General features: G+C 45.5%; 14 protein-coding genes across 14 annotated transcripts; 7 read left to right on the plus strand and 7 right to left on the minus strand.

Annotated features, from left to right (window-relative positions):
* Positions 1 to 6: 6 nt before the first annotated feature.
* On the minus strand, positions 7 to 2,403 carry KUCA_T00005830001 (uncharacterized protein; the record flags this gene model as incomplete). The annotated part of the gene is made up of 1 exon (XM_022602952.1): positions 7 to 2,403. One exon carries the CDS (start codon positions 2,401 to 2,403, stop codon positions 7 to 9), a length of 2,397 nt encoding a protein of 798 aa, XP_022461819.1.
* Positions 2,404 to 2,655: 252 nt separating this feature from the next.
* KUCA_T00005831001 (uncharacterized protein) lies at positions 2,656 to 6,024 on the plus strand (the record flags this gene model as incomplete). The annotated part of the gene is made up of 2 exons (XM_022602963.1): positions 2,656 to 2,722; positions 2,801 to 6,024. 2 exons carry the CDS (start codon positions 2,656 to 2,658, stop codon positions 6,022 to 6,024), a joined length of 3,291 nt encoding a protein of 1,096 aa, XP_022461820.1.
* A 641-nt stretch (positions 6,025 to 6,665) lies between these two features.
* On the plus strand, positions 6,666 to 7,742 carry KUCA_T00005832001 (uncharacterized protein; the record flags this gene model as incomplete). The annotated part of the gene is made up of 1 exon (XM_022602974.1): positions 6,666 to 7,742. The coding sequence occupies one exon, from the start codon at positions 6,666 to 6,668 to the stop codon at positions 7,740 to 7,742; it is 1,077 nt and encodes a 358-aa protein (XP_022461821.1).
* Positions 7,743 to 7,967: 225 nt separating this feature from the next.
* KUCA_T00005833001 (uncharacterized protein) lies at positions 7,968 to 9,458 on the plus strand (the record flags this gene model as incomplete). The annotated part of the gene is made up of 1 exon (XM_022602985.1): positions 7,968 to 9,458. One exon carries the CDS (start codon positions 7,968 to 7,970, stop codon positions 9,456 to 9,458), a length of 1,491 nt encoding a protein of 496 aa, XP_022461822.1.
* A 187-nt stretch (positions 9,459 to 9,645) lies between these two features.
* KUCA_T00005834001 (uncharacterized protein) lies at positions 9,646 to 9,975 on the minus strand (the record flags this gene model as incomplete). Its single annotated transcript, XM_022602996.1, has 1 exon — positions 9,646 to 9,975. One exon carries the CDS (start codon positions 9,973 to 9,975, stop codon positions 9,646 to 9,648), a length of 330 nt encoding a protein of 109 aa, XP_022461823.1.
* A 448-nt stretch (positions 9,976 to 10,423) lies between these two features.
* On the plus strand, positions 10,424 to 11,707 carry KUCA_T00005835001 (uncharacterized protein; the record flags this gene model as incomplete). Its single annotated transcript, XM_022603007.1, has 1 exon — positions 10,424 to 11,707. One exon carries the CDS (start codon positions 10,424 to 10,426, stop codon positions 11,705 to 11,707), a length of 1,284 nt encoding a protein of 427 aa, XP_022461824.1.
* A 3,103-nt stretch (positions 11,708 to 14,810) lies between these two features.
* Positions 14,811 to 15,347, minus strand: KUCA_T00005836001 (uncharacterized protein; the record flags this gene model as incomplete). The annotated part of the gene is made up of 1 exon (XM_022603019.1): positions 14,811 to 15,347. The coding sequence occupies one exon, from the start codon at positions 15,345 to 15,347 to the stop codon at positions 14,811 to 14,813; it is 537 nt and encodes a 178-aa protein (XP_022461825.1).
* Positions 15,348 to 15,821: 474 nt separating this feature from the next.
* KUCA_T00005837001 (uncharacterized protein) lies at positions 15,822 to 16,124 on the minus strand (the record flags this gene model as incomplete). The annotated part of the gene is made up of 1 exon (XM_022603030.1): positions 15,822 to 16,124. The coding sequence occupies one exon, from the start codon at positions 16,122 to 16,124 to the stop codon at positions 15,822 to 15,824; it is 303 nt and encodes a 100-aa protein (XP_022461826.1).
* Positions 16,125 to 16,400: 276 nt separating this feature from the next.
* On the minus strand, positions 16,401 to 16,698 carry KUCA_T00005838001 (uncharacterized protein; the record flags this gene model as incomplete). Its single annotated transcript, XM_022603041.1, has 2 exons — positions 16,401 to 16,530; positions 16,586 to 16,698. 2 exons carry the CDS (start codon positions 16,696 to 16,698, stop codon positions 16,401 to 16,403), a joined length of 243 nt encoding a protein of 80 aa, XP_022461827.1.
* Positions 16,699 to 17,372: 674 nt separating this feature from the next.
* On the plus strand, positions 17,373 to 19,382 carry KUCA_T00005839001 (uncharacterized protein; the record flags this gene model as incomplete). Its single annotated transcript, XM_022603052.1, has 1 exon — positions 17,373 to 19,382. One exon carries the CDS (start codon positions 17,373 to 17,375, stop codon positions 19,380 to 19,382), a length of 2,010 nt encoding a protein of 669 aa, XP_022461828.1.
* A 171-nt stretch (positions 19,383 to 19,553) lies between these two features.
* KUCA_T00005840001 (uncharacterized protein) lies at positions 19,554 to 20,582 on the minus strand (the record flags this gene model as incomplete). The annotated part of the gene is made up of 1 exon (XM_022603063.1): positions 19,554 to 20,582. One exon carries the CDS (start codon positions 20,580 to 20,582, stop codon positions 19,554 to 19,556), a length of 1,029 nt encoding a protein of 342 aa, XP_022461829.1.
* Positions 20,583 to 21,336: 754 nt separating this feature from the next.
* Positions 21,337 to 23,799, plus strand: KUCA_T00005841001 (uncharacterized protein; the record flags this gene model as incomplete). Its single annotated transcript, XM_022603074.1, has 1 exon — positions 21,337 to 23,799. The coding sequence occupies one exon, from the start codon at positions 21,337 to 21,339 to the stop codon at positions 23,797 to 23,799; it is 2,463 nt and encodes an 820-aa protein (XP_022461830.1).
* Positions 23,800 to 23,910: 111 nt separating this feature from the next.
* On the minus strand, positions 23,911 to 24,498 carry KUCA_T00005842001 (uncharacterized protein; the record flags this gene model as incomplete). Its single annotated transcript, XM_022603085.1, has 1 exon — positions 23,911 to 24,498. The coding sequence occupies one exon, from the start codon at positions 24,496 to 24,498 to the stop codon at positions 23,911 to 23,913; it is 588 nt and encodes a 195-aa protein (XP_022461831.1).
* Positions 24,499 to 24,749: 251 nt separating this feature from the next.
* Positions 24,750 to 26,099, plus strand: KUCA_T00005843001 (uncharacterized protein; the record flags this gene model as incomplete). Its single annotated transcript, XM_022603096.1, has 1 exon — positions 24,750 to 26,099. One exon carries the CDS (start codon positions 24,750 to 24,752, stop codon positions 26,097 to 26,099), a length of 1,350 nt encoding a protein of 449 aa, XP_022461832.1.
* Positions 26,100 to 26,922: the final 823 nt, after the last annotated feature.

Below are 26,922 nucleotides of genomic sequence, written 5' to 3' on the forward strand. Positions count from 1 at the left end.
GTATAATCAATTCTTTGGCTTCTTTGCTGGAGTAGAGTCTATTTCAGACCTTTCGGTCAGTCTCTTCAACATGGCCTTTCCCTTGAGCTTCCCTCCTCCATTCATATAATCCAATCTATTCAGATTGTATCTCAAAGTCTCAGCAAGAAGTTCATCCTTGGCACCGTCCAGATGGAACCAAACGTTCATCTCCTCTGCCTTTTTACCAGTTTTACGGATCTCTTCCATGTATTCCAAAACCTCTTTCTGTGGGTTCACGCTATTCTTGATCATCGGGAAGAAACGTAGAGGCACATCAGTAAGTTTAATCGTGATACATGAATATTGAGGAGCGGGTCTGGTACCTTTTTCTTCATTTTCCCTTTTTACCTCCGTCTCCTTCTCCTCCTTTTTAACTTCAGCATGAGACTGAGACTGCTGTCGTGTCGAACGCCTCGTCACAGACCATCTCTTGGCCTTGCGGTGTGGCTTCTTCTTTGGAGCTGAGGATGGTGATTCAGGCTGGTCACTTTCTTTCTGACTCTGTTCTGACTCAGCCTCAGCCTGCTTCTTGCGTTCTTCTTCCTCCTCCTCTCTGCGCTTTTTCTCCTCTTCTTCTTCTCTCCTGACACGTTCTTCTTCTTCTCTCTTCAAACGATCAAACTCGTCAATCTCATACTGATTATGTATTGATAAGAATGATATTATGATCTCTGGAACGAAAGGAGACTTCTTCTGCTTCTTGGAGGTTGACGCTGGCATTTTGGGAGGCGTTGTTTGCTGAGTTGCCGCCTTCGTAGCCTCAGAATCTCCCTCGGCAGTCTCTGGCTTAGAGCTACTCTCGGAATCATCATTTTTCCCTTTATCATTTTCTGTCTCTGATTGTTTTTCCTGTTGCTGTGTATCTTCCTTTTTCTCTTCGTTTCCTTCAGTCTTCTTTGCCTCCGTCTCGGGCTTTTCGTGAAGCTCAACGATTGCATTTTTGGGCAAATAAAACCTAACGGCGGTGTTCTCGTGGAACTCGAACACAATAGTTGCATCAGTTAGATACCTCTCCTGGAAAGCAGTAAGTTTTTCCTCTTTTGGAACTGCATTGGCCTTAGCTTGATTCAACTGCTGCTGCCTGATCTGTTCATTATGCCGTTGTAATTGGAGCCTCTGCTGCAGCTGCAACTGTTGCTGCTGCTCCTGCCATTTCTTGTAATACCCATTCACATCCCCCATTTCCTTTGCTTTCTGAATATACTTTTGGAACTGCAGAATTTGGTCGTGGGTCGCATTTCCAGATGCCACAATCTTCATCAATGCGTTTAAAGATGGGTCCGTCCTAGCAATAGTGTTGAGGTTAGAGATCATAATATGGTTCTCAGGTGAAGACATGATATCAGATCTAGCCTGAGAAACAGGTCTTTGTGGTGGCGGAATCGGTAACTTTGGTCTTGGAGCAGAGATTTGTGGTGGCTTTGAGGCTGTGACAGCATTGTTCATTCTGCTTATTGGGGGTATTGGTTTCTGGATTTCAACCGATGCGGTACTCTTTGTCGTATCATCAGCCTTAGAAGACTTCATTTCAGTCTCTGCTTCAGTCTTAGCGTCGGTCTTAGCTTCAGTATCTGCTTCAGCCTCTGCTTCAGCCTGACTTTCCGTCTCAGCTACAGCCTCTGGAGTAGCGTCTTTGCTTGCTGAACTCTCCAAATTTTTATCCGATGAAGTTTCAGTCTCTCCAGGTTTCTGTGCATCTGTGTCTGTGTCCACTTGGCCATCTTCTCTGGCCATAGAGGGTGGAATTGCAGCTTCATTGGAGCATTGCTCAACGGTTTTTTGAACCACAGGGGATCCGACTACTGGTGCAGCGCCGACAGATTGCTGCTCCGTGCGGTTTTCTCCTCCCATTTGCCCTCCAGATTGAACTCCCACCGGCTGTGTGCCTCCAACTGGCATTTGCACAGCCTGGGCCTTCTTCTTGGCCTCCCTTCTCTTCTCAATCTCATCGAGTCTCTTCTTCTCCTTTTCCTCATCCTTCAGTATAAACAGTCTGATGTCAAAACTATGGGGGCCAGCATAAATTTTTGAGTCGCACAACTTGCTCATCTTGTCGCGCTTCCTGTCGCTTGCCGCCGTGTTGCCGTACTGTTCTTTCCGACTCCAATACGCATCAAACACGTAGTTTGCCCAATTATGGCGAGACACAATCAGTGAATTATATAATGTGGCACTATCCTTCATGCTCAACTTGTTCACCAGAGATCCATAGTCAGGTTCTTCCCGCGAGAGTGGCAGAGTTTGGATGACTTCAAACGGCCTTCCTTGTCTCTGCTCCATCACCAGGTCTTTGTCCAGGGAGTCCATTAGCGGAATCCACACCTGGTTGACTGGCTTATGGATAGGTTTTGCCGTTTTTGACTCATCTACCAGTTCCGGCATTGTGAACAGAAGGTTTCAGACAAAGGTTATGGTTAGATTCTAAAGTCCTTGTTTGAAGTATGTAACTCTTAAGATGTTGCGAGTTCTGGCTCACCAATCTCAAAATTGAGTTTCACACTTCAGATCAGTCGCGTCTGGGAAATCGCGGCTTTGAACTTCTCAACAACTCTGCTTGAAATCAAGTTGACAAAGCCTTAGTAATACTGCTTATCAGCATTTTTGCAAGCTAGAGTGGCATCACTTGGCTTTCTAATGAGCTTAATAGATCTTGGAACGTTTGCCTCGGCAGGCAACAAGAGACAGAAGCTGGACAATAATGGTAGGTCTCCGCAAACTTAGTGAGACCTATGGGTCTTACTCTTAATGGATATAATGATACTAACGTGTTTTTTGGTAGTTCTGAAGAACTATGCTGCAGGGTCGATTGTGCGAATCAAACTCAAGAATTTCATGGCTTACTCGTTAACAGAGATAAATCCAGGACCTTCTCTGAACATGATCATCGGTCCCAATGGTACGGGTAAAAGCACCTTCGTTTGCGCCATCTGTATTGGTCTAGGAGGAAAGCTGAAATATCTGGGGAAAGAGACAATGAATCTGGACCAGTTCATAAAACAGGGTGAGGAGTCTGGGTACATCGAGACTGAGATCGCATACAAGGGCAGGACCATTCTTGTCAGAAGAGATCTTACGCGAACGCGTTCTAATGCAGGCCAATGGCGTGTTGATGGACGGGATGCTTCTGAAAAGAGGGTTCAGGAAATTTTGAGTGAAGTGAATATCCAACTGGGCAATCTATGTCAGTTCTTGCCCCAAGATAGAGTCGCGAAATTTGCCAGTCTCCAGCCTGAGGAGCTTCTGACCGAAGTGGAAAGATCATGCGGTAAGGGTGAGCTTTTGGCCCAACACGAGGCGATATCGCGATTGTATAGCGAAAAAGTGCAGATTAATATGCAGATCGTGAATTTGCGTGCTGAACAGGAACAGCTTGCTGAAACTTCGAAGTCTTTGGAGGAGGAAGTCTCCAAGTTTGAGCAGTATGAACAGAAAAAGAAGGAGATGGAAATGTTCTATCGACTATTCCCATATCTGGAGGTTGATGAGGCCATTCAAAATGTGCAAAGGTGTCAGGATATCTATAAGGATGCCAACAATGTGCTGAAGAGGTTGAAGCAGGATACACATCCTCTAAAAGACAGGGCCACGCAGGAGGAAGCACGAGTTCATGAAATTGATACTAGACTTGCTGAGCTTCAACATAGCTTGAAAAAAGTGACCCAAGGTCTAAGCGGGGGCAGGAACTACGTCTCCGAAGTTAATGGCGAGATCACAAAGATTCAGACTCAACTGAGTTCTCTTGATGAGACCATCAAAACTCAAAGGGCCAAACTTGTCACCACGAAGAAGACGTTGGAAGGATATCAAGCTGAACTAGAGGAACTTACACAGACTGTTTACTCTGATGAAAAGGTTGCTGAGCTGAAAGCGGAAAGGCAGAAGCTTCAACACGAGGCTACTTCGTTGAAGGAGAATACCGAAGAACATAAGGCGGTCTGGGAGGAGCTCAATGATTCTATGAAAGATGCAGAGAGAAGGATACACTCCAAGAGCAGGCAAGTTGGAGCACCCGATCGTGTGTCTCTGCTTCCGATGAATACACACGGATCAGTCGTCAAGGCGGTGAGGGCTTTAAGATCATTTGAGGACCAACTGGGTATCAAGGGAAAGTATTTTGAGCCCCCATGTATCTCTTTACAAGTGGGAGCTCCCTATAGATGCCATGTTGAAAAGTCGTTGAGTTGGGCCAACCAGAACGCATTCACAGTTGTAGATCACGAAACTTATCGGATACTCTCAAAGTTTTTGTTTGAAAAGGTCAAGGTCAACGTGAGTATCAGGACTTTGTCTAGAAATTGGAGAATACGACGGGATATTGAGACTGATCAGCTTGGTTCCTATGGATTCGAAAGGTATCTCATAGATGCCATATCTGGTCCAAAAGAAGTCAAGCAAATGCTGTGTGAGAATGACAAAATCCACCAGATTCCAGTTTCGCTAACTGAACTTACTGAGGAACAAAAGAGCCGTCTGATAATCCCTGGAAGAGGTGGCAGACTTCCTTTTATGAAGTTCATCTGTGGAAGGGAGATACACAATGTGAGGAGGTCCAACTACGGTAAGCGGCAGATATCTTCATCCGTGACAGCCTTGCCTGATAGGGCAAAAGTTTTTGTGGGCACAGACCTGACCGAGGAGGCAATCGAAAGAATTCAGGCTGGTATCAAAGAGGCTGAGACTCAATTTGCGGAGTTCAAATCGCAAAAGGATCTAGCAGAGGTCGAATATAGAGCCGCACGTGATAAGCAGAAAGAATTCGACAATCTTGTTTCGGAGATTGCAGATCAGCTCAAGTCCAACTCTGCCACCATCGCTAAGATTAACAGGCTTCGTGAAAGGATTATTGGTAAGGAAAACGAGTACAAAACGTTGAAAAGAACGATAGAGAAGACTCAGGACACCAGTCAGCAGGCCATCAAGCATCGTCAAGCCATCCAGAATCTTGTAGTTCGCAAATTGAACCGACTGGAAATGATGGCTGATCTGCTTCGGCAGGAGAATGACTTCAAGGAAGAGATCGCCAAGTTGTCCATTGACAGCATATGTCGCAAGAACGTGATGGCCAGTTTGGAGAAGCTGAAAGAAGAGTTTTTCGAAAAGGAAAAGGAGTTTATAGAGAAGGCTGAGCGTGCTAAAGAGGCGCTTGTTGAGGCCAAAGATATCAGGAAGAAGAAGTCTCAGGAAGTCCGTGCAAAGGCAGCCGAGTATTCACAAGAAGAGAATCAGGAACTGGCTTTGCTGGCGCAGAGCCTCAAGGATGCTGACCATTTCACCTTTGCATTTGTGAACGTCAGAAAGGACCAGTTGAAGAACGAGTTGGCCCTGTCCTCGCCAGACAGAGCTTCTCTTGGAAAACTACAAGAGAACCAGAGAAGACTTGCCGAAGTTGAAGCACGGTTGCCCAATCTGGAGACCCAGGCCGAAAAGGTGGTGGGTGATATCAAGGAAATTCGCGATAAGTGGGAACCCGAGCTGACTGAGCTGATATCAGTTTGTTCCAAGAGGTTTTCACATAGTTTTGCAACAGTCGCAAGTGCGGGAGAAATTAGACTGGCGAAAGAGGATGAAGACTTTTCGAAATGGAGATTGGAGATTTTGGTCAAATTCAGAGACGAAGCTCCTCTGAGTGTTCTAGACTCATATGTCCAAAGTGGTGGTGAGAAGTCTGTCTCAACGGCATTGTTCGTCAACTCGTTGCAAGGATTGACATCTTCGCCTTTCCGCGTTGTGGATGAGATCAACCAAGGTATGGATGCCAGAAACGAAAGGCTGGTCCACAAGTTGATTGTTGAGACCGCATGTGAATCCCGCAATCCCGATGGAACAATGTGCCAGTACTTCTTAATCACGCCCAAACTGCTGACGGATTTGTATTACCACGCGAACATGTCGGTTCATTGTGTCATGTCTGGGCCTCATTTGCCAGATCCTACTCAAAATATGAATTTTCTTCAGCTGGGAATGCTGAAACATTTTGCCGAGGGCGAGGCTGTTGAAACTTGAACTAATGTCTATGAATCTTGAATTACGAGGTGTGTGAAAGGCACTAAAATGTCTTGATGTTCTGTTCAGCTAGCACCGCATGGTCTTCCTGCACTATCGATGAGGTCACGTACAAGCCACTCGTAAAAGGCCAGTGTATTAGCTCAGACCAAATAACAGTTTTAGAAATTGTTTTAGATCATGATCTTCAGACATATACCCGATTGAGGTATATCGTCACCCTGCAACTAAATACCCCGCGCATATCCTTAAAAGGGCTCGAAATGTGGCTACCATATATCGGTGACGCAAGGTTGCAGCTCGTATCGCACGTGCCTGCCACTTGCGCACTCGTAACAAATTAAGCTTCCAAGTCACCGATTTTGCCTGCTGAGGACAATATGCAGTTCGATTGTGTCATCGTGACTCCGTGGTCTAACTTTGGGCACATTCGGAAGGTCAGGGGACCAATTGCGTCAGCAAGCAGTTAGCCTTTATGCGATGCGATAAGATACCGGCTAAAGCTTCCTGCTTGCCAGCTGGCAATTTTTGCCTCTTACGATCCTTGGGTAAATTATTATTTTATTTTGTGATTTCATATTTGAACTCTATCAAGTTTTCTTCCCAACAAGCCGCAAATTTAAAATATATAATCCAACATCATGGATACTCCCACCTGCAGCAAGGTGCACGATTACATGTACGGAGAAACCCTCGGAGAGAGCACCTTTGGACAGGTGATCAGAGGTCTGGTTCGAAAAACGGGAGAGCACGTTGCAATCAAGATAATGAACAAGAACGATCTTAAAAAAAGAGGATTGACTGAGATGTTCCGGAACGAGGTGGCGATCCTGGAGCAATTGAACGATAAGTCTGTGCTGCGCCTCATCGACCACTTTGAAGACACCAAGAACCTCTACATAGTGACTCAATTGGCCCATGGAGGCGAGTTATTTGACGAAATTATCTCTAGATCCAGGTTCACAGAACCTGATTCCAGGGAGGCCATCCGGCAGATATTACACAGCGTGGAGTATCTGCATGATCTGGGTATAGCCCACCGCGACATCAAGCCCGAGAACATCCTGTATGTATCAGCCGAGGAGAACTCTGAATTGATTCTGGCAGATTTTGGAATTGCAAAGTTCAAAAGAGAAGGATTTTCTGATACAGTTGGGTCTTTGGGCTATGCTGCACCGGAGGTGGTGATGTGTGCGCTAGATCCCGCTTCCAAAAATTACACTGAAAAATGCGATATATTCTCAGTTGGAGTGGTTTCCTACATGTTACTATCTGGATTTTCCCCCTTTGAAGCCAGTACCCTGGACGACTTTGTGAACAAGGAAATCCCTCGGGGAATAAAATTTCCAGCCAAGTACTGGGGAGAAGTTTCGGAGTCGGCTCGAGAATTTGTGCTGAGCATGCTGAATACAGACCCCGATAAGAGACCCAGTGCGACAGAGTTGCTGTGCCATCCATGGATGTCGGCTGATCTAGATGACATGGTGAATCTTTTGCAGAATATAAGAGAAGGCTTCAATGCTCGAAGGAAACTGCTACAGACGGTGGAAGTGGTGAAATTACACAACCAGATGAAGAAGTACCATGATTTGAAAGATAAGGATGCTGAAAAGGTCAAGAGCGACACCAAGGGTGATTTGTTCGTTCAACTAGTGAAAGCAGCTGTTGAAAACCGCGAAACACTTGATGCTCTCAACACAATAACTCCCGCCAACTGAACTGCGTCATTCTATACTGAGTGTGCTCGAATATAACCCTATTTAACATTATCTATTCGTATAGATTCTCGCGTAGCGTCTAGACGATGAGGCCGTCTAAAATGCTCATGTTCGTGTACAGCTCAAATCATTTCCTAAGAATGCTTACAATTCTAGAGGACGAAAATCGATACTGAGAAAGCACCACAACCGATCCACCAATCTCTGCGATTCTTTGTGGTTTCAATGGTCATACCGAGACATGAGGGTCACCATCATCATGACCACTCTAAGGATAAGAAATGGGGGTATCTGACATTGCTGCTGTCAATTCTCTATCTCGTGTATCTCTACGTCTCAAACTACATTCACAGCATCAAATGGCTCAAGTCTGGGCGATCTACAGGGGGAAAAAACTGGGTATTACCCGGTCTGTGGCTGCGTTTACTTGTTTTTGTGGCCTTTTCAATTGTGATATGTCTATGGGGAATTGATAAGGAGACGTTCAAGAGCAATTTCAGACGGTTTGGAAGAGTGGCATATTGTCTTGTTCCACTCAATATTTTTCTGACCTTCAAACCGGCTGTCATTACGGGAACCAACTATCTGGATTTGTTGGGTTTACACAAATGGTTGTCGAGATGGCTGATGGTAATGGCAATTGTGCATTCCGTGGGATTCACGGTTGTTTGGATCGTTAATCAAGAGGTATCTACATGGTCTAAACTGTTCCAGTTCAACAATCTCTTGGGCGCCATCACATGCAATTTCAGCATACTGTTGCTTGTGGTTTCTACCAAGCCAATCAGACGAATCATGTACCAGTTTTTTTATCTTTTCCACAACGTGACGATGTGGCTATGGGTGTTTGCAATCATATACCATTCGAGATGGGAGGTTACATCTTACGGAGCTTTGTGTGGACTTTTGCTGGCGTATCAGCTATATCAGAGAGTCTTTTGTGTGGTAAGAAACCTCACTCCACTCAATTTCCTGACCAATGGCGAGCACAACCTCAGTCTGATCAGACTGCCTAATCCCAACAAATTCTCGTTCGAGCCGGGTTCGCATCTGAGAGTGTACAAAAACCACTCAATAAGCAAGTTTTGGAACTGGTTCTTGCCTTCACATCCATACTCAATCGTGGCCATGGATATGACGTCGATCTCGCTGGTTGTCAAAGGTTACAATATGTTCAACCCACACGTGCCTCAGCAGTACACCATCTCCACCAAACTATACAACAGCATTCATCCAAACATCTTTAAAACTGCGGAGAATGTGGTTATTGTCTGTGGTGGATCCGGCATCTCTTTTGGACTGCCCATATACCAGCACTTTTTGCAGAACAGTGGAAACCTGGACTTGGTGCCGTATCTGTGTTGGATAGTCAGATCGGATTCAGAACTGTATCTGCTGGACGAGCTCAAGGTCAAAGGCATTGAGGTGTTTGTAACCACCGGATCCGGGGAAAGTGTGTTCAATCTGGAGGAAGAGATGTTACTGGCCGACGAGATAGAGCTGGAATCGCTCGAACAGACCGAGGAAAAGGAGAATAAGGTACATCGTGGAGGAAGGCCTGATCTACGCGGGCTCATCGCTCCTAAAATGGCATCTACCATGGACAAGGCTAACAAATGGGTAGTATCTTGTGGTCCAGAGGGCCTTGTTGCGGAGTGCAATAAAATTGCAAAGCAGATGAAAGTTCAGAGTCTTTCAGAGGTGTACTCTATGTGAAGCGATTATTCAGCGTGTTCTTGGCCCCCAATGTAAGACAGTAGCGCTACCCACCCCCAAATAGAACGTTCCATGCGGATACCGTAAATTTTTTTTCACTGCCAAAAGCAAGGGGACATGAAATCCGATGAGCATTGTAACTATATGCAGCTATTAAGGTACGTTGAATGATTGGTGAAGACACGTCCTATAGGGTGGGGTGATGGAGAACAGGAGGAGGATCCACGATTATACCTGGACAGGGAAGGAACAGAAAGGAAAGGCTAAAATGTGCCAAAAGTGGCTTGACTGGAATTTCCGTTTGCATTGGAATACTTTGGCAATAATATGGAAACTGCGACCTATGTGTTAACCCTAAAATATCACCCCCTAGCCGCGGGCCCGCGTAAAGTTTCCCTGCCGTCACGGCACGGCATATGAAACACGCGCTCCACGAATCGTGCAATCTTTCATCAAGGCTCTGCTGGCGGTACAATACGTCAACCGAGTCGTGTGTCGGGATTAACCCTGGCGGCATAATTAAGTCACTTTGCGTGCGCCCACCGCATACGTCAAGAATCCATCAAAACCTTATTTTAGTCGCTACAACTTTAGGCGGCTAGCCAACTACGTCACCCCCGGAGCATTTCTCATTGGCCGGGTAAACTAGACCAGCCAATTTCACGGGAAGAAGGGGCATAACCCGGTGTTACCCACGCTCACACTAAAAGGTGCATGGTGATGTCCGCATAGGCAATAATTCTGTCTGCATTCTACTTGATGCAGGTTGGTTATATCTGCACGTACCATGAGGAGAACGTTAGTCCCAGCACCCCGTGCCTCTCTGTTATTGTTTGTTAAGCTCCTCCACTCGTAAGTGTGACTAAGTATAAGTATAGAGCGATTCTTTGAATTTTGCCCAGATTTTACCACGACTTCTTATAGCAAATTTTTTGGTTGGCTTGTGATCTTACTTTTATATAGCCATGCCATACTCAACTGAAGCCACTAAGTGGAATGCTTTCCAATACAATGACCCTTTCTCAGCTGACAAGTTCGTCGTATGCCACATCCCGTTGAAGACGTGCTGTCGTCCTAATTGCGATATGGGCTTCCAGACCTCCAACCGGAGCCACGTCAAGTTCGTGGATTCTGTTGAGGAGGCCGAGGCCGCAGGCTTTGTCAAGTGTGGCAGTTGTCTCGGTTCCAAGCCGAACGACTCCAATGTGTTCTCCATCGATGTGGACCTACTGGTGAAAACTGTGGAGAGTGTGAACAGACAGATTGGGTTCATCCAGCCTCTGATGGACTCGGGCAGCGAAACAGAGTCGGAGATCCAGGAGTCTTTGATCAAAAAGAACAGAGCAAAGAGGGACATGGTTACGAAGAATGAGACCGACCATGTCAAGCTTATTGACCTTGCCTGTCGTCACATTGCACTCGCCGCTGCCTGTGCTATCTTCAATACTGATGACGAAGAAAACGTCGGGAGTCCCGGTGATGATGGAATCAAGCGCAGGAAGAAGAAGAGAGGTGGTGTTTTGGGATTTAAGGAATTAGCTGCCAAGTCCAAATTGTCACCATGGCATTTCCACCGGGTGTTCAAGAACATGACTGGAATGACGCCGAAGACGTACGGTGACAAGTGCTGGGACTTTTTGCTGAAATACAAGGACTCGAATAACGGAGCCAATGCCATCACGATTCCCAACCAGATTGCAACGGTATCATCTGTCGTTCTGGAGTCACCAAAGAGTGGGACTTCCGAACTGAGTAAACCGTCGCCAGATGCGCTTTCTCCAAAAACGCCAGAGTCTTACATTTCCGAGTCGTATGACTTTAACTTTGATGGGTCAAACTCGTTGGGTGACGAAGAGTTTGCTGGCCCACGTGAAAGATTCAATTCCATCTCAGTGCCCACTGGATTTGAGTCTAACCACTCCAGATCGGTCAGTCATAGCTCTGGCTACTCTCCTTCCATTCGCAGCTTCGACGATGTACTCGTCCCAGTGGATATCACCAAGAATATGGGACTGGAGAACCTGGAGAGTCTGGACCATTGGGATTTGTCGTCTGGTCTTTTTGTGGACTCTTTTGCTCGGCAGTTTCCTCCTCAGGCGTTTTCCTCGGAGATGGGTGTTCCCCTTCTATCCAACCCAGAGGCAGATGCCTTTGTCAACTACCAGTCTCCGGAAGCGTCCAACGAAAAACTGCCTTTCTCGAACGAAGATTGGTTCTCGTCTTCAGTTATGCACGACTACGCCTACTGAGCGCTTCTTTTGGAGCACTTGGGAAAATTGATGAACATTAAATGCGGCGGCATCAACACGCTCACATGGCAAGAATCGATAGTTGTCGCGCTTATCACATATCGTCCGTGGCCACATCCTCCAGTTTGGTTTATTTATTTATTTTGGTTGTTATATGTCGGGTTGACTGCAAAATTTACGGAAAGGTTATGATTGTTTGTTCTGTGTTGTACTAGGACGAGAAGATCCAGTTTGAGGTACCCGAAATTGGCCACACTGTGTGGTGCGGTCTACATGTTGTGTATACTCAAATCAATTTTTCATCACTAGATAATGAATTTCAATTTACGCGTTCTTTGTGGCTGATATGACGGTCGTATGATGCAATAAAGAGTAGTCTATTTTTCATCTTCATGCCGTTATCGCCTCGACGTCATAGGAGAGCATAAACGAACTCGTACTAATGCTCGCATGGTTACGTCATTTTTCATTGTTCAGTGCACGACAATATGCGTGGATAATGGAAATCCGGTGACAGCCCACCGTGGTAAAGGCCGGTGGTTCCCCTCAGTCCTGTCATCACAGCTTCAGAGTCAAATCCGGTCCCGTGGTGTGGTTCCACATGCCGTGAATCGGGAATAAACATGGGGCGCCCGGCTACAAATGGAGTTAGTTATCCCGAGCTGGGTCTAGCTCAGGCTGCAGAATATCCCGGCGTACATTTAGGGGCGCTGTTTTGCCGGTGTTAAATTTGCATAAACTCATTAAAGCCGCAGAATCTGGTGAAGATGTTTATATTTGTAAGTTTTCGTGGATAATTTGGCCTTCAAGCACCAGTTTGGACGGGGTGGAAAAGGATTGTAGTGCGCATTGTTAAGACAGATACTTGATTTGATTTTAGTTTATAGGGCAGGTTTACCCGGAGAAATATCTCTAGGATCCAGTTTCAATTCACTGGCCTGATCCACCCATTTGCTGTTTTTTTTTTGACTTCAATTACAGCCGCGCTTCAATAGTTGCCCATAAAATCTCGCTAGATCAGATGCTCGCATCCCAATCCCCGCTTGGCACCATCCTACCGATTCAGCCAGCGGTTAGACTGCACCGCTGGTTAAACCTGCCGCTTAGTCATGTCGGCTAAACCTGCTGGTCTTGCTGAACCTTTTTTTAAGCAGTGCTACCTGATGTATTTATGGATCCCAGGTTTTTGGGGCGGAAATTTGTGGTTTTTTAATGTAAGCAACTTCGAAAAAACCGAAAAACTTGCGTAAATAGTTATAGTCTACCGGATCGCAGAAACATGTAATCAAAAATCGAACGGCATCGGTGTTTTTCTTCGATGTCCTATTTTCTGATTTCCCCACAATAACAGGTCTGACTGAATTCCACCAAGTTTGCTATTATTGTGGTCGCCAATGTGTGTTTCCAGTCCCAAGTAGCAGTAGCTTGTGCTTGTAGTTTGTCCCGTTCATGGTCAATGCCAAAACCTCCAAAATGTACAAGATTGGGTTCTGTATACGTGAAAACTTGTTTTGCCGGTATTTGGACTGTTCAAGCATGATTTTTGCATCCTAACTTTCAGTCAGTCATTAGGTTTACGCTAGGATGACCATATCGTTTTCTGACAGCTAGATATACTCTATACCGCTGAAGTGCATACATTTCGTTACGTCTAAGATGGCCAATGACGCATGTTTCTGTCCTGTCAAAACTACAGTGGTGTTCATTTAATTAGGCTGAGCTCGCTGTGAATCTGTACCAATTTCTTTTTTTCCATTTGTCGGTTTATTAATGACTATTTTGGAGGGAAAGAACATGTCTTATCTTTTGCTGTGGAGTGGTGTCCTGACTTGGTTTACATGCATGACATCTGTGGACCTTCAAGCGTTGTAGTTGTATGTCGACATTGTTGATCCCTAGTAGCTAATATGTGGCTGCAAAATGATCATTGATAGTCTCGAACTTGCGTGCCTAGTGGAGAAGTCATTTTCATTTTGTTGGAGGGTTCCGCCATTCTGACAATCTTCCACGCGCTATTGAGTCTGCCTTATTCAGCCGAAATGAAATTCACTTCTTCATCTACCTCATTACAAGTTTGTATTTTTTTTGTCAAGTCGATTCCCTGACTCTTGGAAATAGCTGGGTAGATTTTTAACTTTGCTGGTTTTGGAAATGCTTTAAAAACTCGGTCTGCAGCACAACGAAAAAGGATCAGCAAAAGGATCAGCCCCACGTAAATCCTCTTAGGCCCATTTTAAGTGCATATGCGTGCGGTTTAACGCTCTTACCATCTAATTCTGAGGCTTTAAAAAATCGAAAATCAGCGGTATGACATCTGTTTTGATTTTTAGAACACTCACCACCGGCCTCATTTCATCACATACCGAAGGAATAAATGGTAAGTTCAGATGACTCCTGGTTTTGGTCTAGGCCTCAGGACGTAGGAAAGGACTCAAGTTTCCCACTCTCCGGCACCCAGCCCGGTCCTATCAGAAGATGAAAGATTAAAAATTAAAAAGGCCTTAATCTATTTTGAGGGGTCTTGAATATGGGCATATTTCCTTTTCTAGCTCAGTTCTCACTATTAAGTGTTTGACACATTTGCGTTGGTTCAGCTTCTGCAGATAAGCGATGCAGCATACAGCCACTGATAAGAGTCTTTTCCGGAGAACCGCCGGAAGCACGCCGAATGTGACTCCAGTCTGGAACTTTGATTGGAGCATTTGAGCAAATTCCGAGTTATCTTGGCTTCTAAACAGCTGGAGGTTGGGTGGTAGAGCGGAAAGTTCCGAAGGTAATAATCTGCGAGTACAACTTACTGGTGTGAAGGAGACAGGCACTGTATAGTTATAGACATCCTAAGTTTTTCCCCAACCTTTGCTGGTATATCCGCGATTTTTGCACTTCTTATCTTCTAGTCATCTCCACACTATGATTGGTTTACAGATGCTGGCTTTATCTATCATAGATCTATATCACTATCAGACCATTCTACGAACTTCTGATTTATGAAATTTTGATCTTGTTTCTTATCTTTCAATTCTCTGCCAATTGTAGTGGCTCTTATTTATGCCTATTTTCCACCAATTAGCCAATTATGTGATTTTGTGCCATTCCAGTTCCTTCATAAATCCATCTCTCCGGCCACCTCGTCATCGTCATCGTCATCGTCGTCGCCCAGACTACTCACACTGCTCAGGTCTTCGTCCTGTTCATCGTCGCTCTGCTCGTCTTCCTTGAATTCGCCGCGTGCAAAGTTCTTCGGATTGGCATACCTCTTGACGTAAGACTTGACTCTTTCCAAATACGCCTCATTGTCTCTCAGATACAGCGAACTGGCTTCGCCGTTCAATGGGTCTGCTGCGTTCGGATAGCTCAACAATTGAGGCAGGAACGTTTCAAAAATGTTAAATATGTCAAACATCGGCGACCATGCCTGGTTGATCACATCTAGGCACACGGACCCGGATGTCTCATCGATGTTAGGGTGGAAAATCTTGTTTTCAAACCCAATTGAGGGTGATTTGTAGGGAAATTGATCGGGTATTTCAACGTGAACTCTCCATAATCCGCCTTCGTACGGAGTCTCTTTGGGACCTTCAAAGTAGACGTAAAACTCCTGCATGTTGTCTTCCACCAGGTTGACTTCGTAGTCACTCATGAGACTGGCACGAGAACCTTGTTAGTATTTTGAATAGCGATGCTATGGTGTTCACTCTGTCTTTTAAAAAAAAAAGACAACCATAACAAATGCCCAAAAACTGCCCCCGGATAACTTACAGCTTCATGACATCCGTCTCTATTCTCCGTTTTGGTGAACTAAAAGCACATTAGTATAAGCTTTTTTCGTCAATATTCTCTTATTTTATCATATTCCAGTAACTCACCTCATATTTACACAATCTCTTTGTATAAAAAATGGAAATTTCGTACGCTTATCAGTCACTTAAAACTGAATATAGGGAGCGATATAGGCGCAGAGCCGAATTTGAGGTGGCGCTCATCGATTCCGGGGCTCCTTATCTATGGGCTGGTCTGATTTTTACACCTAACTAAGTTAAAGTGTTGGAATATGGAAACAACAGTTGACCATTATGGCATTATTTGGCAAATAGTGTATTCGAAAATATTTCTTTTACAACTTATTCTTCAATTCCCTCAATCTTGCCATTGCTTCAACTTCAGTACTCGAGTTGGTGGCCTTGATTACCTGTGGATCCTGTAACCTCATGAACGGATTGAACTTCTTTTCATCTCCAATGGTGTACATTCCAGTAAGCACTTCGGTGGAATTTGCCTTTTCAGTCAATTTAGAAAGATCAGGATTTTGCAACACGGTGTTGGAAAACTTGACATTGCTCTTTGTATATTCGTGGCCGGGGTAAACCTTCGTATCTGCCGGAAGAGCACCCAATATCTTATTCAGAGCGTAATCCATCTCTTTCGGTGTCCCTTCGAAAAAGCGTCCACATCCAGATGTGAAAAGAGTATCGCCAGTAAAAACGGCTCTTTCGCCCGAAACCTTGTCCTCGGCATAATAGCAAATGGAGTCTTGGGTGTGGCACGGAGTGTGCAGTGCAGTAATCTCCACAGAGTCTCCTAGCTGGATCACTTCGTTATGTGCAGGGGTGTAGGAAACGAGCGGCGAATCTTTCCCCGCAATCAACGGAATGCCAGAAAATTTGGCAACCTGCAATATATGGTCAGTAAGATCCTATTGGGAAAAAGTTGAGTAATATAGCACACTTACCAAATCAGTGTTGCCACCTGAATGATCGTAGTGGTGATGAGTGTTAACGATGGCGGTGATATCAATGTCGAAATTCTTCAATTTGGGGAGAACTCTATATCGATGTTAGTAGTGTTTTGTAGAAGAAGTCATATCGGTCTTTCACTCACTCATCGGGCTCGGCCGGATCAATGATCCACGTCTTCTTGGTATTGTCATCACTTAGCAGGTAGCAATAGTTGTCGCCAGTTCCCCATCTCATAGGGATATAGTTGATGTGCATTTTTCTGGACTGGATATTTCTCACAATGTTTGGGACTTTGAGAAATCTACGCATCCAAATCCTTGGCGCAAAGTGTCCAACAAAGCGTTAGGAGTGAGGTATTGAGGTATTGATTATCAATAGGAGGAACCTAAGTGGCAATGGGCGAGCTACAAATTTAATTTCCCCACACCATGGGATAGATTAAGAGAAACCTTCCAGGAGCCATTACGGGTCAAATTTTAGGGCAAAAACGGCTTTTAGAATACCTACCCATCTTTTTCAGTATTACGTCTTTTGTTTCAGCCATGGTTGTTTGGACTAGTCCTTTAAAATCTGTCAGATGTACCATGCAAGACTGAGATCTGCAAAAGCAGCTTGAACCGATGGATCAAAACGGCTTCAGAAGCTGGAATTTGAGACTCCAAAACTCAATGACGTTCTATTGGCAGCATTTTCAATTCATTTTACAGTTCTGAACCTTCAACCCTCATTCCTGTCAAAAATTACCCGATAACCATTTCAACGGCCCGATGAACCCCAGCCTGAGCTCTCCGGCTTAAGAATAAAATAAACCTCAATGATTTTTAGCTGGCTCACACGACCCTCCAGCTGCGATGCTTGAACATTACAACAATTTGGAATCGACCCAACTTATCGCTCTAGCTCCAAACCACTCTTCTTACCTTGTATATATGTTTCGGTGCTCTAGGCCACAATGTCGACTTTCCCAGAGTCGACAAAGCTACTTGCGAGCCTACTCCACCCCAGTCAACCAAATTGTGGAGAGTCTCCATTCCGACAACTCTTCGGCAATACAACATCTGAACGAGTTGCTGCAAAATACACCCAAACCCCTACACGACACAAGATTCCGGGAAATACGACAGCAGTGCAGTTATGATAGGTATAAGTTGAGTTGCTTGGAATTTATGTGCGGCTCCGGATCCGCAAGAAGGACAAAGACGTTCTCCCAGGTGATGTTCAGCATACAGAAGGACTTCAGGAAGTCCCAGACTGTGGAAGAAGAACTGCTTAAAATGTGTGAAACATTAGTTCTGATGCCTCATTCGGTTAATGACAACGATGTGGCCCCTTTTCCGGTGACTAGTGCAGCATTAAAAGTTATTGCGAAAAATGTTGAAAGAACCAACTATGCCAGACTTTTTGACCTGCTTCTGCGACTGAAAGTGAAGTTTCCGAGGGATGAGTCTCATATAGAGAGTATTTTTGACACGCTGTTGTTAGGAACTGAAAGAGAGAGATTTTTGGCCATATTTGGGAGATTTCCCGAGGATTACGAACGTTTAGAGACGATGACCCACCCCACAGCGCACATTGCGAGTCATTACAACCTCTATATGCTGAACAGAGTTGTTTCCAAATTGACAAGTCTGAAACTGGAAACACTGGCAAAGATGTATCTGGACATATACTACAATGCGATTCGTGAGGGCATGCACGGTTTGACGCCAAGTGAAACCAAGCGGGTTGAAACGCAGTACAACATTGCATCCTTGCGGTATATCATGAGTTTTGGCGGGCTTCTTGATGCGAAAACGGCACTAAGATCTATTGATAACGGAAGCAAAGTCTTTTCAAGAAAGGCCTATCTGTTATTCTTGTCATACTTTAGGAAAAAGCACGATCTCGAGAACTTCCTGCCCATAGTGGAAAGCCTGGTTAGTGATCCTTCTACTCTCACCCTCTCTGCAAAGGTACTGGTCTCAACAGAATTGCTCCTGCTTCTGAAAGGAGTATCACCAGATATGACTCCGCTTGAATATAGTAGTCACATTTGTGGATTCTTTACCGGAACCCCAAATTTGCTGCGGGATTTGGGAATCACAGATGTTCTCTATTCCGTCCCTGGAAACCAGTTGACTGCTGCTAAAAGCGATGATGATCAGTTAAAATCTTTGAAAGAGAATCTCAAAACAAAGTCTCTGCCAAAGTCACAGTTATTGGCGTCTCTCTATGCTGCCATCTTTCAACACCATACTGTCGAAAAGGAAGACATCGAGTCGCTTTTCACCAAGCTCATGCAACTGGCGGAGCAAACTCAGGCATACCCCGCTTCAGGACATCACACCTTGTCGCCTACAAATTTCAGTGGCCAGGTGCTGAACTCCTTTGTTTGTCACTTGGTGGTCAATCGTCATATGTACAATGAGGCATACGATCTGGCTATGATATATCTGAATCACAAAGTGAGTGTGATGGGCGTGTTCCCGGAAACATTTTCCTCGATTATATATTGGAAGTCAACCACGAATGTCATGGAGGCTGCGCACCTGTATCTGGCTCTGAGCAAGAAACAGATTCCAATGAGTCACCACTCTTTGGTAGGTTTGATCCTTGCATTACTGGAAAATCAGCATGAGGCTGAGGCCAGAGGTTTTTTTGAGATGCTGACGAAATCGTCCTACGATTTCAATGATGGATATCTCATCCATGAGGCTGTGAAGCGCGGTTGGTCAATACCGAATCATCTCGAGCATCTCAAGAATGGCGAACCCGTGACTGAGGAATACAAAGTCAGATGGAAGCTTGAGCTTGACATGAAAGCGAAACTGCTGGGAATTCATAGGTTAATTGCCAAGCCAGAATTTGAGAACGCAACCATAAATGCGATGTCGGACCATGACTCCTTTAAGGATACCCAACCCGATGAAGAGTTCCTGCCTGACGAACTTCTCGTGTGAATACTACTAGTACCATAACCACGATTGCATGTGTATAATAAATTATAAAGCTCGAAAACTAAACCCAAAGATCTGACCTAAACAAATATTCCACCACGGAATACAAAAACTGCCTCAATGAAATGCCTCTTACTTTTTCTTTTGCGATATTTTGCGATACACCAGTCCCAATTAGATGTCTTCACCAAACGAATCCAGAGATATCACCTGGCCGGGCTTGAATGGAGGCAGACCTAGGTATGGGCACCCGTCGCAACGGAAGGCATCTCCCAAAGCGCACGAACCACATCCACCAGTCTTGCCTTGTATCGTGAAGTCTATCTCAGTAATGTCCTCGCTGGTGAACTTCACCTCCTCACCCAGCTTGGAGGCTGCCCTCTTGCTGATTCTCTCCTCGATCTTTCTGGCTTCGGCATCAGCCGACTTTGCCATACTTCCGAGAAGAATATCTTGAGCAGAACGATGCTCCTTCTCCTCAGCCTCCTCCTTTTCCTTCAATCCGCAAGTACAGTCCTTGCACGCCTTTCTTCTCTTCTTTCCTCCAGGCAATTCACACTTGACAGGCACCACGATTGGCTTGGCCAGTAGCGACTGGTCCACAAGTGCATCTTCGTCGATCAACTCTGATTCATCCATATCATCCATATCCAAAAAGGTGAGCTTAGTCTCTCTCAACTTTGCGGTCACGGAATCCGAGTCCTCGTCTCCAAAGTCGGAGGTATCTGTCAACGTGGGGGAATTTGCTCTCTTAAACGTAGGTAGCGCCGATTCTGCCTTTTTGAACTTTGGAAGCAGTTTCTTGCTTCCATTTGAGTCTCTCTTCTTCAGCAATACCGTGGTTTTCATTGGCTGAGGCTTGAGCCACGATCCGTCTGGTTGTACCAAGAAACCAGCCATTATGGCCTCCAACTTGGCATCGTTGGTGAACGCTCCTTCAACCTTTCCGTTTGGTTTCAAAGCGTTGTAGAAAAGTGACAAAACCACGCTCGGCAGCTTGGGGGCTTCTGGTGGCGAAATGTAGTTGATAACGTCGAACGAAGCGTCTTCGAACGACACCAGGTTGTTGGCAACCCTATCGATCACGTTCTGCGATATGGAAGACCCCTGTGGCAAACTCGCCAGAAGTTGAGCCTTGTAGAGCTCTACCTCATGCTGAGAAGTAACTATCGTTGGATGCAAAAGCAGCAATGCGTTTGACATGGCTGTATGTTGGAAATATCAAAGAACAGTAGGGGTATAGAAATGACTTGAGTAAGCAGTGAGGAGACTGTAAGCTGGTTTGAACTGTTCCTAAACGGTTTGTGTAATTTAACGGGTTGCTAGTGAAAAGGATCGATGTGATTCCTCGGATTATCTGATTCTCAAGGTCTCTTTGCTGTTAGATAAAGCAGGAAAGATAAAGGTAAGGTGGAAAATATTACGCCTTTCGATTTTTTTCTAAACGGATAGGAGGCCGGTGGTGGGTGCACTACTAGCATTAGTTAGTCATCATTCTCCGCTTCTTCTTGCCGGTACCGGCCACCGGCCAGCGCGCACCGCGACCACCTATCGGGATGTTACTAATTCGTCGTTACATTTATCTTTAAAGTGGGTTGTAATAGAGGATTTCTGAACACTTTTGCCCGTCTTAGCCTGAAACCTCGCTGTAATCAAGACTCTCAAAATTCCAATTGGGAAATGAATTCCTCACCGGAAGCAATTGCCTATTCGGTAAAGTCGAGCCACGATGGATCTAGATAAACAGGCCGGGCCCTGTGCGCTCGGTCCCAACTAAAGCTTTGACCAGCCCTGATATTCCGCTTTATCGCGCAAATCCACAGATAGTCCTTAAAGCGAGTTGGCTCCAAAGTTGGCTTCTGCTGTGTTCTCTAATAGGAAGGTTACCCCCCTTTCACCTCGGGGTAGTGTCCGTGCCCCAAAATGACCTGTATTTGGTCGGTGCACTTCCCTGTTTATGCTTTGCCCGTTTTGGAATAATGTAAACCGCATCAAAGAATTTCGATACAAACGTACCTGGTGGTTTCTTGACAGCACGGGGAATTCTATCTTAACCAGGTATCCAAGTGATATTGACACCATGAGTTCCATGGACAGTCTCCATGCATTGGGTGTGCAGTTTACACCAGCTGAACTCGCCAAACTGAAAGCCGTGCTGTTTCCAGAAGAGCCTCTGGAATCCACTAAAAGACCGAAGGACAAGGACAAGCAACTGAGGGTAGTATCAGATTCCAAAATACAGATCCGCATACCAGAGGAGCCGAGATTGCCCGTGGATGAGTTTGTAAAGAAGGTGGAAACCCTCAACTGCAGTATACTCGAAACCGCCGAAATCATTGGGGATAAAAGCGACTACGTATCACAGGTCCAGAGCGCAATCATTGAGGCACTGACTGGGTTCAGTGCTCAAATTGAAGAGGAAAAGAACAAGCTGGATGAAGCGATATTGAAGAAACTCGACAACTGCATACAGATGCATGACATATTGGAGGGCTACAATCTGGAATTGATGATGGAGCCCACCAGCCAGAGAGTCTCAAGACTTCTCCACAAGTGCCAGAGCTCATCTGCCAAGATAACTACTGTAATACCATACTTGGAGGAAGACGGAAAACTGTGCAAATTCTACGAGGATATCTGCTTGTTTGAGAACTCTTTCACGCCTATTTTCAAAGAGAAGGCCATGGTATTTGGCCAAAAGTGTCACGAATTTTGGAGTTGGGTATCGATAGTCTTCGATTATAAACCCCGAAATGCAAAATTGGTATCCATTTTACCGAACGCGGAACTTTCAGAAACGCTGGCCAATTCGGAGTCGAATTCGTTCATTGATGTGGCAGAGTATCTGCCTAGTTTGGTAGCCATGTCACCTCTCATCGTTTCAGAAGTCGAAGAGGAAATCAATGCTGTTATAAGATTTGCACAGGATAGAACTCAGGAGCTGGCAAAAATCTCAGAGGGCATAATGAGACTGTATAACGCTCTGGACTTTCCGGTTCACGAGCAAGACTCCAGGGTGGTGTATCTTCTGGAGCTAGCAGTGGAATGTCCACGGCTCGATGCCAGCACTCTTCTCGGTGTGAATGAGACGGTTGGTCTCTCAAGAAGGGCCATTGACGAGCTCCAGCAGATCGAACTGGGGCTGAAACAACAGAAAGCCGAGAAGGAGCTCAAGCTCCAGGCACTAAAGGAGAAGTGTATGAACTTCTGGTCAATCCTGGATGAGGATGAGGAATACGTGGGACAGTTCATGAGGAATAACAACGATCTTTCGGACAAAGCGATACACAATTTCGAGCTCGAAATCGAGAGATTGCAAGTGTTGAAGATGAAGCATATTTCCAAGTTCATCAAGCAGGCACGCACCAAGATCCAGCAGTATTGGGATGCCTTGATGTATAGTGAAGACCAAAGGAGGAGCTTCGGGCCGTTCTGGTTAAACCAGGACCACGACTTCACAGAGGAACTGCTGCAAGTTCACGAGACTGAAATTCTAAATTTGAGAGATAGAATGGCCGTGTTGCAGCCGATACTGGAATCAATAGCAGAGCTGCAGGTGTTGCTTGAAGAAAAAGCACAGCTCGAGCAGAGTTGCAAAGATCCAAACAGACTGCGGCAACGAAACTCGTTCAAGATTCTCAGAGAAGAAGAGAGAACGCGAGAAAGGCTCAAGGTGCTTCTTCCAAAGACAACTAATGGTCTCCGAGACTTGCTGGTGGAGTATGAATCCGACAATGGATATCCGTTCACGGTAGACGGTCAGTCGTATCTGGTAAAGCTGGAACAGATTGAGGCTGAATCTGGCATCAACGGCAACCCTTTGAGAAGATCTACAAGGTCTCGCCAGACGCCGGTGAGACCCAACTCTAACACCAGAACCACCAGGTCCATGTCTGCACCAAGGATGGGTTCTTCGGCCCCACCCACTTCGGCCAGATCGTCAAGTGTCGCTAAACAACCAAGAAGGACGAACTCCGCAACGCGAACTATGTCTGATCCGTTCTTGTCGAGATCAGTATCTCCTATTAGACGGAATCTCAACAATTCCAAGGCCACCTTGACCTTCACTAACAACACCACCTTGAGACCAGCTTCTGCTCTTTCGCCCATCAAATCAGAGGGTGCAATATACCAAGACCGCAAGCCAATCAGAGGCGACTCTCCTTCGCGCCTGCGGCCCCCCTCGGCATCTGTGCTCAGATCTCGTCAGAGACGTGAGCAGGACAAAGAAAACGAAATCATGACACTTTCACCCGTTAAACCAACACTCAAAATGAAGGCTAGTGTCAGGAGCATGGCCGCTCCTGAGATCCTCAGTTCCGACGATGAAGATGATGCCCACAACCATAATACCGCAGGAGCAACCTTTCGCCCAGTTCTCAGCGCTGTCTCGTCGAATTGGGCAAATTCAGAGTACTGAAAGAGGAAGAGAACTGGTGCTGATTTGAGCTCTGAGGCTGTTCTGAATTTTTTTCTTCTGCACGAGCCTTTGTGTACCTATCTAACGTTACCATCTTTAACGACCGTCCGCCTACCACTTCTTAGATTCCATCCCATCTGGAGGCGCCGTCTCCACTTTTCCTTTTGAAACCGAGGTCCAATCGGTCGAAAGAGCCGTTCCGTTGCTCTCAACGAAACTCTTCATCATTGCTCTGCGGGTTTCATCATCCGCATCAGCATATAGCTTCTTGAAGAACTGATCAACATTGGTGTTGTCTTCTTCATCATCCAGATCCAGTTCGCTCCAATTCTTCTTCGAGGAAAACGCTGTCGGCACCGTGTCTGACACAATCTGATTTTGTCTTTGGACCGTTTCCTCGGAATCGGTCTTTTCTATTCCCTTCCAACTGATGCCTGTTTCCAGCTTCGCTAGCTCCACCTCCAGTTTCGTACCAAAAACACGCCAGCTGGAATTTTCCGGAACTATTTCCTTTGCAAGATTTGAAACCTCATACTGATACTCCAATCCGTCACCACCGGTGAATTCCACACGTAAAGATTCATTTGTAAACTCGACGCTAGCAGTTGACGCATCGATGTTCTTGACGAAGAAAGATATATCCACAGTCGTTGAGTTCTGATACCAGTCAAGTCTGGGTGACGCTTTTGAAGTAGCCATGGCAATAATTGTGAGTTCAAAGTTTAAAAAGCTCCTTTATATCGGTGTAGAACTGTAAAGTCTCAGTGTAAGCTTTAGCTCGCGCTGTTCACCTGGCATTTATTTCGCATACTCCGGAACAATATTCCGAGCCCTCGGAACTACCTCATCACCGGGCTCCCCGATCAGGAAACACCATAGAAAAAATTCTCTTCACCAAAACTTCAATTAACATCTACAACATCCACACAAACCCACCAAATTTCAAAATAATGTCACGGGTTAACACACTTGTTTTGGATGCAGGTCCTCTCATAAATCAGCCGGCTGCCTCGCTCCAGCAGTACGCTTCCAACTTCGTCACCACCCCGGGTGTGTTTGCCGAACTGAAAGATGAGAACGTCAGACAACAAGTTGTTCTGTGGGGAGATTCGCTGAAGATCAGACACCCCAAGTCGGCGTCTATCAAGGCTGTAGTTGACTTTGCTCGGTTAACGGGTGATTCTGCCGTTCTTTCGACAAACGATATCCATGTGATTGCGTTGGCTTACGAGATTGAATGTGAAATGAACAATGGTGATTGGAGGCTAAGGAAATATCCTGGTGAGAAGAAGATGAGGCGCGTTGCCAAAACTGACGAAAACGAAGAGAAGGAGTCCACAAATGAGGCTGAAAAAGATGTTCAGATCGAGTCAAAGTCCGAGTCTAACCAAGGCTGTGCATCAGAGCCAGAGCCAAACCAACAAAGCGCAGCCATAAAGAAGCCCCGTCGCAGAGGCGGAAAGAGACATAAGAAAAAGACCGATGATACAGAGCTGGCAGCTGGACTGGAACTGGTTTCTATCAAGGAGGACGAATGGGAGGTTGTTGGCGAAACCGGCAAGAAAGAGAATACCGGTCTCAGTGAGGAGTACGATTTAGAAGACGACGAGACGGAATGGATAACCACGGAGAATGTCGAAGAAGAGATCGTGAAGGATCAAGGCGAGCAAATAGAGCAGGAAACTAGTCGGTCCATGATCAAAGTTGCACTGGCAACTGGTGATTTTGCGTGTCAGAATGTGGCTCTTCAAATCGGACTCAATCTCATGAACACGATGTCAGGAATGAGAATTAAAAGAGTAAGAAACTATATGTTGCGATGCCATGCTTGCTTCAGGCTAACTGCAATCCCCAAAGACGGAAGACCAAAACATTTCTGCTCTTCTTGTGGAGGAGCCACTCTTCTGAGGTGTGCAGTCTCTGTTGATTCCAAAACGGGAATGATCACTCCACATTTAAAGAAAAATTTTCAATGGTTCACTCGTGGTAACAAGTACTCGCTGCCATCGCCATTGTCAAAGGCACAAAATCGTCGTGTTGGAAACGCTGGTTACCAGCACAAGCGTGAGAACAACCACCAGGAGATCTTGTTGCTGAGGGAGGACCAGAAGGAGTATCAGCAGGCGGTCAAGGACGAGATGTGGCAGAGACGCCAGAATGATAAGCATGCAGATGAGTGGATCGGTGGTGGAAGTGCTGACGGCTATGTATCACCGTTTTTTTCGGATCAAATACGGCCTTCTGGAGTGAAGGTTAATAGAGGCAGACATGCGAATGCTGTGAGGAAGCCAAGGTCGTGAAAAGAAGAGGTTTCTATAGCGTTAATGAAGAATTTCGAGGTTTGGTTTCCTACTTGCATTCTCACTCTCTCGTGCTCATATGATGATGAGACGTTAACACTGAACAGCGTCTCCGCACTGTGAAGAAGTTGCAGCAATTATCACTTTTGTGGGATACCACGTAAGTATAACACGAAATATGCCCACAACTCTCTGTTCCATACAAATATCAATTGCATAGTGTATTGTGTAAGCCCGATGTGCATTCCAATGACGTCATGAGTACCTGCACTTCTGAAATTTATGCTTTGCGGCACACTACCATTTGTATTTACACGACCCTCGCTTGTCCCTCATCAAGGACCTCCCGGCCCCCTCTCCTGGTGCAACAAAGGGAAAAAACTCTTCTTTCCCCTGAAACTATCTTGTTCTTATTACGCCCAACAACCCAAAACTAGCATAAATATTGCTGTGAGGTGGTGATTGCATCCCGATTCCGGTCTAGGTGTCATTTTCAAGTTTATTTGGTTGGCCAGGCTGCTCTGCTTGCTGCCGTCACTCGAGACAAGCTCTTATAGGCAATTACAAACCAGCAACAAGCAAAAAAGCGCTATTTTCGCTTGGAGGTGGCGTTTTCTTCTGGAATCCCTTCAGACTTGTTAAAGATTTTACCTGGTGACTTTTTTGACGTTTATTTGGTTTTTTAGACCATTCAGATTAGTCAGATAGTCTTGTTTGTTCCGCTTGGTGCGAACTACGATCCTCTAGAAAAAGGTGGCATCGCTCTGTTGTGGCCATTTTTACGTTTTTTGACTGAAAGGCAATTCTTTTCAGCTCTTTTTAG

This window comes from Kuraishia capsulata, genomic scaffold (genome assembly GCF_000576695.1).
Source record: "Kuraishia capsulata CBS 1993 genomic scaffold, Kuraishia_capsulata_scaffold_7, whole genome shotgun sequence".
Lineage (NCBI taxonomy): Eukaryota > Fungi > Ascomycota > Pichiomycetes > Pichiales > Pichiaceae > Kuraishia > Kuraishia capsulata.